The sequence below is a fragment of the Pinus tabuliformis genome, chromosome 7 (assembly GCF_031772625.1).
Source record: "Pinus tabuliformis cultivar Carrire ecotype Pingquan chromosome 7, CPIR1, whole genome shotgun sequence".
In the NCBI taxonomy this organism is placed as follows: Eukaryota; Viridiplantae; Streptophyta; class Pinopsida; order Pinales; family Pinaceae; genus Pinus; species Pinus tabuliformis.
This window is the reverse complement of record NC_142293.1, coordinates 1,412,971,734-1,412,984,211: the sequence shown is the minus strand read 5'-3', so window position 1 is coordinate 1,412,984,211 and position 12,478 is coordinate 1,412,971,734. Positions and strand designations below refer to the sequence as shown.

Here is a 12,478-nt window from a genome sequence, read left to right as displayed (position 1 = left end):
AATGTTTTTTTATAGTTAAAACATTTTAAGTAGTCTCACTATTTTATGCCCAAGTAAATTTTGATCAATTTTATACATTCAAAAATGCAACATAAACAATGAAAAATTACAAATGCTTTCTCTCTCTATATATATATATATATATATATATTCAAAGGATCAAATTTGTCAAGGTTCAAACATTTTATTCAAATTTTGCACTCTAAAAAAAGTTTTGAACTCAAGAGATTTGATCCTTCTCAGCGCTTGCTAAATCAGTGGTTAAGATGGATCTATACTGGTATTATCTTCATCTATAATGTTTGTATAAATCATTCTATTTGATCGTGAGTGAGGTACAACTAAAATATATTTAAAGTAGTTCCACACCTAATCCTCATACTACAATACTTTGAAACATCTTAATAATTAATATGACTACATAACATTATCAATCAAGGAGCTTGTATAATTATTCCAAGGAAAGCTATTTCCCCTCCACCGCAACGTGCTCAAAATACTCTATAGAAAACAAGACAATCCAAAATGTTTTCCATTTATCCACAGGGAATCTCTCCCCAAAACATTCATGTCTAAGCTCTTTTGATTTGTTCCCTTTCATCATAACTTTTTGACGTATGTCAAGCTTTAAATTTAAAAAAATATTTCATTGTACTTTTAGATATATGCTTTGAATCTTTGGCTCACCTACTCGTTTACATTTATATGTAGATTTTAGAGTTTTATTTTCATTGTGCATTAGAAAGTCTCATTTCTAACAAGCCAAGTTGTACTCGAAAACCAAACAGATTATGGCACCTCGCATTTTTGCTTTGGTGTGCTTTCGACTTTTACCTCCCTCGGATGATCCAGATAATGATAACGGGTACACTTTGAATTCACGATTGTTGGAGGCTGTAAACAATAGTGGACACATTTATCTATCACATACGGTATTATACATAACCCTTTGAGACTTGTGTTGATGTTAGGAATGGCTAATTAACAACTCAATTCAATGCATAATTTTTAGGAATGCAGATCGAGTTAAAATCTAATGAATATTCTGTTTTTTCTTTGTTTTCTCATTTGTAATACTCTATTATATTTTGGTCACTGGAGAATTATGATTAATTTGCATGTTTCTTAAAAGTTATTTTATCTAAATATATATAATTATTTGAAAAATGCTGCGGAAATATTAATTTGCACGTTTCTTAAAAGTTCTTTTATCTGAGTATATATAATTATCTGAAAAATACCACGGAAATAATTATTCAAAAAATAGGGGCTCCTATAAAATGTGAGTGCCTAGAAATATTTGCTAATAAAATTCACCACTCAAGGAAAGCATGGTAAAAGTACTCTAGTAATGCATTTCAACAACGTGTTAAAAGTGAGGCTTTGTATATGAATCTCACGAATTTCACAAAATGTCTGCATCAGGGGAATTTTTAAGTTTAAAATGGGCATTTAAAAAAAATAATGAAATACTTAAAATAATAAAATAAGAGTTATGGCATTTTAAAATAAAAGAAAGAAACTATTTTTTTATTGTATTTTTGACTTATTTGCTTACAGGTTTACCCAAATGTAGTCAATTGCGGGATGCGAAATAAAATCTCACTTCCAACAAGTACCCACTCTACATATTTTTGAGTTGATATGTACCAAGGAAAATTGAAAATACATGAAAAAACATGTCCATGCTTGCCATTTGAGTAAACCTGTTAGGATATAAGTCAAAATATTGTTAAGAAATAGTTTTCTTCATTTCCCTCCATAAACATTTACCTCAAGAGATGACATCATCATCTTGAATCCTATTGGTTCTCTTAATGTTGATTTTGTTAGCACACTTTTTGTTTTGAGGCCCATATTTTTACCTCATTTTTTTACTAATGGCCTATATCTTGATAGAAATTGCTTTTACTCTTGAGCTTTTCAATAAAAATATGATGTAATACCATCTTATATTCCCGAAGGGTCAACAATATTTAGTACAAACATCTTCTCTACAGTTTTGTAATAATTTTGGTGGTTGCTTGTAATACCCCAATTTTGATCCCTAGATCAATAATGTCAATGTGTACATGATGAATGGCTATAAGATGAACAAATGTAATTTGTAACCGAACATTGAATGTTAATATAAATACATCATAGGATGTAGAACAAGAAGGACAAATGGAGGGGCTATGACCCCACAAGAGGTGAAAGTTAAGTGGGGCTTAGGGGATTGAAGGTAGCTAGAATAATATAATATTATTATAATCTTATCCTAATTCCTTAACCTTGTGTAATTAGTGTTATTTCATCCATGTACTATTTTATCCTAATTTGGGGTTTAATTACATGAAGGATGTACATGGGTTTTTCTATTGAGATATGTGGCTATATGGTGTCATGCAATTTTCCCCTATGTGTATACCCTATTAAGAACCATAAACAGGAGTAGTCCAAGGAGAAGAATCTCCAAGTGGAAGTGGAAAAGGAGAAAAAACCAACATAGACACGGACGAGATTTTTTTTGCACAATTGTACAAACAAAAGTGATGTTGGAGTTTGGTTGTCATTGATGTCAACCCAAGCAACGACTAGAAGAAGCCCCACATCTGATGAGGAAAATGATTAGGAATATCAATGCTTTTTCTCTTTTTTTATCTCTTGGCCATCATCATTTGATTGTCCTCGTTGTGCCAATTCCAACGATAGGTGGCACACCACATAACTCCTCACAGTTTAGGAGATATGCCTTATTAAAGATGAAACCCCAAAAGTGTGGTCATGGTGCCCAATTTGAATGATGAAAGGCAGTTGATTGATTGGTCATATTTGGCACTAATATTCAAGATAGCTTTGATTAAATCATGTGGGTCTTGGGTTAATCAATCGACCCTCCAAATAAGGAATTCTTTGCCCAAATTGGTTTCCAAAAGTGGATCAACTCAGCACCTTAAAAGAAATTTTATTTGTGGAAATAATTCCAAAATTGGAGATTAGGTAGACTCACAAAAATATTGAATTTATCCTTTTAGTCATGCAATTTTTGGGGTCGGCTCCATGGCTTGTTGTGCTAGTTAGCCCCTCTAGAATTCCTCCTCGTTTAGTACAAATAAGAGGGTTTGCTTCCTCTTCAAATCATAAATCAACACATTATCTGTTGGAAAAATTTGTCTAATCTGTGCAAGGCCAGGGACTATCACGTATCACGTCAATCTGAAGAGAAGGTCAAAGTATCAGGGGTGATTAGGCTTACTATTTTATGTTTTTATGGTGGTTCTTTGCTAGTTAAGGATTATAATTCTAAGATCTATAAGAAGACTTTGTGCGGGTTTGGCCCTGGATCATAGCCTACGTGTTGTGTCTCTTGTCTATTTATGTTCATGCATTGGTTACTGTTTGATGAATAAGAACACTAATAATCTAACATGAAGAAGATCCTAATCTAAACAAGTTAAAAACATTCACAAGCAGTCACTGATAGATGAGAAATCACCTAATGCCAATGCCTTAGATTTCTCAAAAAGTGGGTCATTGTCCCTAGTACGAGAGCCCATAATTGTATTCTTTTATTTTATATTTTAAAGGTTGCAGGGTGGTGCAAGGAGGAGAGTGAAGTCTCCCTGAGGTTGGATCCTGAAAAGACTTCAAGGTAGTAGGGTGATGCTAGGGCAAGTTGGAGTTGCAGGGTTTGAAGCATCCTTTAAGTTGGAGTTTATAAAACTAGGGTGTCAGAGCATCCTTCCAATTGGAGCTGGTAAAACGAAGGTGTTGGAGCATCCTTTCAGGAATTGGAGCTTCTGATATATATAATGTCTTTCTAATATAGTACTAGGAAGTTGGAGATGATAAATATTGCACTCATAAATTATATTAAAATGAGTTTGATGGTTTTTTTCTCAGAAGGGTTTCCACCTAAGAAAATTCTTTTGTACTGTTCTTGTGATGTGATGTTGATTTATGTTTTTACCTAATGCTTATGACATTAAATGCTTTGAAAGTTTAAGAATTAACTAATTGAAATGAAATACCGATTCACCCTTCCTCTCAGTATTTCCAACAATTGGTATCAAAGTAGGTTCCTTCACAAATAGTCTAACCATTGGAAGGGAGATCATGGATTACACCAAGAATAGAATTCCACTATTCAATGGATAGAACTATGCACTTTGGAGTGGAAGGATGAAGACATATGTAGATGTGAAAATTCCGAAAACCAGAATCCTATTGCAGCAACTGATATTATTTCTCCTAATTGTTAATTAATTAACAATTTATCTGCTATGACAAATATCAAAATAAATACACTAAAACCTTCACAAATAAATTTCTGTAGAAAAATAAAATGCGGGAAGTTGAGAAATGCTAACACACACAAAATTAACACAATTATTTTTGGACAAAAGTCCCCCAAAAAACCCAATGCGGGAAAACTAGTGCAACTGAGGATTTTATTATTATGTAGCAGTGAGAAATTCTAAGTATATTTGGATGCCAAAAGCTGGTAATCCTACAGATAAAAGTGTTGGCAAAAATATACTGAGGAATTTCCCAACTCCACAAGCAATCCCTAACACAACTTACTTTCAGAAACTCGGCCCTCTGACCCTCTGCGCTGCTCTAAACAACTTTCTTGATGTCAATCCTCTAATTGGTCTCTGATGAAGTCGTTTTGCCTTCTGCTGACTGGAAATATGTTTCTCTGACACTTTGGGACTCCTTCCTGACCTTTGGAACTAAAGAAGTCTCTCCCACTCAGCAAATCGAACTTGCCTCTAAAAGCTGTTGCACTGCCCCTGCATCAGTGTCTCTGTGGCTCTTCTGCCTCTTTGCATATGCACTCACTAGATTTGGAATACTTCCTCCAGCCTCACTGTCTCTGCCCCTCACTCACTGCTTCGATCTCTAGCTCTCTCCGACAACTGACTGTGGCTACTCTGGAAATCGATTTTCCATGAAATCGAACTACTCAAGTGTACTCTTTATCACCACATTGACCTCTTCTTATAATCCTCTGTTGGAGCACCAACAGCTAAGATTAAAACTTAATCAATGGCTAGGATCATCTCGGAATCGATCCATGTGAGTTTCTAGATGATTCTCACCTTGACTTAATTAATACTGATTAATTGACCATATTACCTAAGTTTAGACTTAGGAAATATTTAAAAACAGGTTAATAACGTAATTAAGTCATTTCTAGAAACGATTTCTGGGTTTTGGAGATCTCATGTATTCTAGCCTCTTCACCAAATTTCATGGCTAGAACACATCCGATGCTAAAAAAACTAATAATATAAGCACAATGATTTGATTTCTAAAGCACTGTAGAAAATCGATACTTTGCACCTTCCACTCCTTCAACGGAGGAAACGGGTAAGAAACTTGCAAAAATGATACTAAAGCCAAGAATGTTATTTTAAGTGGCCTGTCAAGTTCTGTTTATGTTAAAGCAATGAGTTGCAAATCCTCTAAAGATGTTTGGGGCAAGCTTCAAAGTATATTGGAAGAAGATAAGAAAGTCAAGGAGGCTAAGCTTCAAATTTTCAGAGGGAAATTTGAGTAGTTGAAAATGAGGGAAGACGAGAATATTGTTGCTAACTTTCTCTATGTAGGTGAAATAGTAAATTCCTTGGAAGGATTGGGTGAACCATTAGACAACAAAGAAGTTGTTCGAAAGGTTCTAAGATCTCTTCAATGAGATTTGATTCTAAAGTTTCAGTGCTAGAAGAGAGATCAAATTTGGAGAATGTCATCATGGATGAGTTACTTGGAACTCTTACAACTTATAAAATGAGAATAGAGTTGGAAAGTCCATCCACAAGAGAAGTAGCCTTCAAAGAAACAAACAAGACAAAAAAGAACAAGCCAAAATCAAAGGCAAGCACCAGTTGTAATTGTAGAAACGACTTGTATGAAGAAATAGCCAACTTCATAAGGAAGTTGAAGAGAGGAACCGACAAGTATAAAGGTGAGCTTCCCTTTAAATGTTTTAATTGTGGTAGAATCAGTCATTTTGCTTCAAAATGCCCCTATGCAAAGTGTTTAGACAATGATGAAGAAGAAGAAGCTCCTAAGAAAAAGAAAAATTAGAAAAGGAGCAAGAAGTAAGGTAAAGGTAAAATAGGCAAGAAAAACATCTATTCAAAAGAAGATGGCTCTTCGTCTTATGATGAAAGTGACAACAACAGTGGCTCACAAAAAGTGTTATTCATAACATTAGATAATAAAGATGAAGAAATCAAAGGAGAAGTAGACCTAGAGAGATAATTGGTTAGTGCTTTAAAAGATCTAAAAGTAGAATGAAAGAATGTTAAGGTATTGGAAAAGGATCTAAGTGAGCTAAGAGAACACTCTAGAAGTCTCTACAAGAAATCTAAAGAATCAAAGAAGATCATTATTAGCCTGTGTGAAAATTATATCACTGTAGCAACTGATTTACTTTTCCTACTTATTTCACCATAAGTTATTCATGGAATTACTTCAACAAACATTAAACTAAACATTGCTGCAGATATCACACTATACAAGAATCAACACATTGACACAGTTATTTTGGACTAATGTCCCCGGAAAAACCCAATGTGGGAAAACCGATGCAGCAAGGGAGGATTTTATGATTCAGCAATTTTCTAATACAACAGGGTGCCAAATTGGCTTACCCACAGAAAGACAAATTTTCTAACACTTCTTCTAAACCCAACGTTGGCCCTACTGACCTCTGCGTGACCTAAAACCCTTTGCGTCAGCCTGTTGAGACTCTATGCAACCTCTTTGGCCTTCTGCGTCACTCCTGCAGCCTCTGTGTGGATGACGCAGGCCCTACTGGCTCTGCGCATTCTATGCTGCCTCTGTGTGGCTTCCTCTGGCTCTATCTGCCTCTTCTGCCTATGTGCTGATCTCCCATCTCTCTGTTCCATACTTACTGCCTCCTGACAACTCTCCAAACCACTGGTTCAATTTCTCAGCTAACCTCGCTCCAGAAATTGAACTGATTGGTCTCCCTCAGTGTGTTCTCTAAGTGACTCTCAAGCCTCCTTTAATACTTTTCTCCTTGACAAATCAACGGCCGAGATTAAGTCCCTAATCAACGGCTAAGATTAGATCTGGATTGATCCATGAGTTTTGGACCATTCTAACACAGTTTTATATTAATACACATTAATATTTTATTTTCCCTAAGTTTAGACTTAGGGACTCCATTAAAAATATTAATTATTTTAATATCTCCCAAACTGTTTAGAATCTGCCCAAACCCTTTCTGGGTATTGGAGATCTCATGTGCTTTAGCTTCTCCACCAATTTTTGTGGCTAGAGCACATCCGATGCTACCCCAAATCAACACTCCCTCTTAGCGAGGACTATGCTCTAGTAATACTCCTCACTAAGTATCACCCTGATCATCCGGCATCGGTCCCTGTGCTGATGTTGAGCCTCCCTGCCCAACATCCTCTGCAATGTTGCATCCTAACTGTTTCCTATGACTTAGCTACTGCACTACTGCATCTGTACGACAACTCCCTCTGCATCCGTGCTGTTGTTGGTCCTTTCTCCCAACATTGCATCCGCACTGCAACTCCCTCTGCATCTGTGCTGCTACTGGTCCTTTCTCCCAACACTGCATTTTCATTGCAACTCCCTCTTCATTCGTGCTGCTAACATACTCATTTCTACTTCTGAAAGGGGTTCTTTACCATCCCCATCTTTTCCCTGAAGTAGTCAAATTTTGACTTTCCAAGGGCCTTGGTGAGGATATCTGCCACCTGTTCTCCTGTAGGAGTGTAGCTCAACTGTACAGCTCCTCGTTGGACACAGTCTCTGACAAAGTGACACCGGATATCAATATGCTTCGACCTATCATGAAACACTGGATTCTCAGAGAGTTTGATGCAACTCTAATTATCACACATGATCCTGGTCGCCTCCATATTTCTTCTGAATAGGTTCACCAACAGTTTTCTAAGCCATATGGTCTCACACGACACTATGCTTGCTGCCATATATTCTGCCTCAAATGAGCTCAGAGCCATGGACTTCTATTTCCTACTGCACCAGAAGGTTATTCCTGATCCAATGTTGAAACAATACCCAGAGGTACTTTTTCGATCCATTGAACTTTCTACCCAATCTGCATCTGTAAATTCACTTAACCTAATATCCTTCCCTTTTGTGTATAAGAGCCTATAATCAACTGTTCCCTTTAAATACCAGAGAACGTGTTTGGCTGCTGCCCAATGTGCCCTCTTTTGTTCCACCTTGAACTAACTAAGAGTGTTGACAGCGTAGCAAATATCTGGCCTGGTATTGACCAGATACATCAGGGACCCTATGAGCTGCCAGTATAGGGTGGGATCAACATCCTTGTCTTTTGATGCATCAATCTTCTTCCAATTGGTGATCATTGGTGTAGCCATAGGTCTACAGTCTCCCATCCCGAACCTTTTCAAAATTTCTATAGCATACCTCTCTTTCCCAAGAAGATTTCTCCTTTCTGCTACCAAACTTCCATCCCTAGGAAGTAGTGCATTCGTCACAGATCCTTCATATCAAACTCTGTGGCTAGATTCTTCTTGCAGTCCTCAATGAGTTTGGATGATCCTGTCAGAAAGAGATCATCCACATATAATACTAAGATGAGTGACTCGTTCTCTACGACCAGATAGTAGAGATTCGGATCCGCATCACTCTTGACAAACCCGATCTTCTACAAGTAGCCATCTATTCGACCATACAACGCTCTTGGTGCCTGCTTCAGCCCATACAAGGCTTTCGTCAGTCTACATACATGAGACTTCTTCTCATGAGTTTCAAATCCCTCTGGTTGTTCAATGTATACCTCTTCTTCTATTACCTTGTTCAGAAATGTTGCCTTAACATCCATCTGATGGATCTCCCATCCCATCTAGGCTGCAAGAGATATCATGGTCCTAATAGATGTATACTTGGGTACTGGGGCGAAGGTTTCCTCATAGTCAATCCCTTCCTTTTGAGCATACCCCTTAACCACAAACCTGGCCTTGTATTTCTCAACACTGCCGTCCGCAGCATATTTCTGTCCACAGCATATTTGATCTTGTAGATCCATCTTGAACCTACCACAGATCTGTCTTGAGGCCTTGACACCACCTCCTAGACATCGTTCACCATTATGGAGTCATACTCCTCTATCATTGCATCTAGCCAGATCTGATACTAAGTTGCCTCCTTGAAACTGGCAAGCTCTCCATCCTGAGCTACTAATGCCTGATATCTGTCTGGCTGTTTTCACTCTCTTTTACTGTTCCATGGCTCACCGATGATGTTGTCTGCATCATGCAGAATCTGACGAAGTTCCTTGCTAGTTCTTCCTCTGCTAACAAGTGCTTCTGATCTCTCCTCCTCATTGTGAGAATCTTCCTAACCTGAGGAAGAATTCGGCATGACCAACGAATCTTCTTTCGACTACTCCTTGGAAGGCATTTTGCGAGATCTTCTGAAAGCTCTATCCTCCATGAACTTTATATATCGTCGTGCTACTACCTTCCTGCTCCTTAGAAGATAGATTCTGTATGCCTTAGCATTCTCGCTATATCCCACCAGATATCCCTTTTCTGCAGTCTGATCCAGCTTCTTCCTCTTTTCTTTGGGTATGCGGCAATATGCTAAACTCCCAAATATCCTGAAATGACTGACTTCAGGCGTCTTCCCAGTGAAGACTTTCTCTGGAGTAATCTTGCCCAATGCCCGATGAGGAGTCCTGTTCTGAACGTAGACAACTGTGTTGCATGCTTCCACCCACAGGAATTTTGGCATATCCTAATCATACAACATGGCCCTAGCTTCTTCTACAATAGTCTTGTTTTTCCTTTCTGCCACCCTATTTTGCTCCGGATTGTAGGGAGTTGTCCACTCTCTTTTGATGCCCTCCTTAGTGCAATAATCAGTGAAGTCCTTATCGACATACTCTCCACCATTATCTGAGCGCAAGACTTTTATTTTCTTCCCAGTCAGATTCTCTACCAGAGCCTTGAACTCCTTGAATTGACAAAAAACCTCATCCTTGGTTTTCAGAAAATAAATCCAAGTTTTCCTCGAGTGGTCATCAATGAAGGTAAGGAAATACTCAACACCGCTGAGAGCTTTGACGAACATAGGTCCGCAGATATCTAAGTGTATCAATCATAGTACACTCTTGGCCCTGTGTTTGCCCCTAGGAAATGCCGCCTTGGCATACTTTCCTAGAGCGCATCCCTGCATACATCATCTCATTCCGTACTTAGATCCAAAACTCCTGTTACAGTGCTCCTGAGAATTCTCAGAGCTCCATGGTGCAAGTGACCCATCCTTTTGTGCCATAGTTCATTCAAGTCCTTGTCCCCATGACTGCTTATTAGTGCCATTGGTGATTCTAGTTGTAATCTATACAAACCGATTACTTTTGATCTCGATCTACACTTTCTTTTTCCAGCTCGGGTGTTTGATGTATACCTTTTCCTTGATGAAGTAGACGTCATAGCCCTTGCCTTGTAGTTGTGACACAGAAAGTAAGTTCATCCCCAATCCTAGTACATGGAGCACATTTGTGGCATGAAACTGCTCTCCCGATTCTGTCTGAAAAACTATGGTACCCTTTCCTACTAGAGTACATGTTGCCTTGTTCTCCATGGTGATTTGAAAGTTCATCTTCTCTTCTCGATATTCTGAGAAACACTCCCTGATTCCTGTCATATGCCACGAGGCTCCACTATCTATATACCATACTTCTGATGATGCAACACTAGTCATGCACGCCACTTCTTCTTCCAGTATGGAAGCCAACATAGAGAAATCAAAATCTCTTTCTCTTGTGCAATCTTCTGAAAATCTGCGTGAGTCCCCTGAGGTGGATGCCTCTGCATCGTGGTCTCGACCCATAATTGATTTTCCCTTTTTGTCTCTGATTACTTCATCTGATACCATGTGAAAATTCTATCACTGCAGCAACTGATTTACTTTTCTACTTATTTCACCATAAGTTATTCATGAAATTACTTCAACAAACATTAAAATAAACACTGCTGCAAATATCACACCGTAATACAGAAACAAACATATGCACAAGAATCAACACATTGACACAGTTATTTTGGACTAATGTCCCCGGAAAAAACCCAATGTGGGAAAATCGGTGCAGCAAGGGAGGATTTTATTATTCAGCAATTTTCTAGTACAAGAAGGTGCCAAACTGGCTTACCCACAAATAAACAACTTTTCCAACACTTCTTATGAACCCAGCGTCGGCCCTATTGACCTCTATGTGACCTTAAACCCTCTGCGTCAACCTGTTGAGACTCTGCGCAGCCTCTCTGGCCTTCTGCGTCACTCCTGCAGCCTCTGCGTGGATGACGCAGACCCCACTGGCTCTGCGCAGTCTTTGTTGCCTCTGCGTGGCTTCCTCTGGCCCTGCGTCTGCCTCTGTGTTGATCTCCCATTTCTCTGTTCCGTACTTGTTGCCTCCCGACTGCTCTCCAGACCACTAGTTCAATTTCTTAGCTAACCCTGCTCCAGAAATTGAGCTGACTGGTCTCCCTCAGTGTGTTCTCCAAGTGACCCTCAAGCCTCCTCTTATACTTTTCTCATTGACAAATCAACGACCGAGATTAAGTCCCTAATCAATGGCTAAGATTAGATCTGGCTTGATCCATGACTTTTGGACCATTCTAACACAGTTTTATATTAATACACATTAATATTTTATTTTCCTTAAGTTTAAACTTAGGGATACATTAAAAATATTAATTATTTTAATATCTACCAAACTATTTAGAATTTGCTCAAACCCTTTTTGGGTATTGGATATTTCATGTGCTTTAGCCTCTCCACCAATTTTCGTGGCTAGAGCACATCCGATGCTACCCTAAATCAAAAGGTGAGTGCAGCAAGATGATAAGGTGATTGAAAAAACACTTAAAAAGCAGTTGTAAGAAAATGCCAAGATGAAAGAAAGTTTGGGAGCAGAAATAGTCTCTCTAAGAAAGGAGACACTAAAGAAAAATATCCAACAAAATTTTGTAAACACCACCACACAATGTTGGATGAAATTATTAGTAGTTAAAGGTCATGTGATGACAAATCTAGGTTCGAATATAGGCCAACCTCTATTGAAAAAGGAACAAGCTTGAAGACGACATGTAAAGAAGCTAAAAAAAAGAGCTATGCAGGTATCATTAATGAATTTATCAAGAAAGAGGAATGTATGCCCTCAAAAGAGAAGGTTCAGGATCAGTCAAGTAGGAGAATGCAAAATCAACAACCAACAATGGAAAAAAACTCAAAAAGAAGGTTTCTAGAGAGTTGGACCATGTAAAATATCCCCCACTCTCAGGTATCAAATTGTCTTTCTTGGTGTGTGTTACTTCTGCAACAATGTTGGGCACAAAGCTGTAATTGTAATGCTTATGCTAGTAACATAAGCAACTTTGGAATCAATTCTAAGGGTGACTATCTTAAAAGGCATCATGAAGATTATAACCGAAAC

The 12,478-nt window shown here is 38.1% G+C and overlaps 1 protein-coding gene across 6 annotated transcripts in view; it reads left to right on the top strand.

The window, feature by feature from the left end:
• Positions 1-12,478, top strand: part of AAS (Pyridoxal phosphate (PLP)-dependent transferases superfamily protein) — a 526,642-nt gene that overhangs the window by 445,737 nt on the left and 68,427 nt on the right. For 5 of the 6 annotated variants that reach the window (XR_016267022.1, XR_016267021.1, XM_089459844.1 and 2 more), the window contains one exon: positions 789-932. The exons of the other annotated variant lie outside the window; for it this stretch is intronic. Coding sequence is in view for 3 of the 5 variants with exons in the window: in XM_089459844.1 (XP_089315970.1) it covers positions 789-932 (144 nt within the window). In the remaining 2 variants the exon portion in view is untranslated. The remainder of the gene's footprint in view (positions 1-788; positions 933-12,478) is intronic. 6 annotated transcript variants of the gene reach the window in all.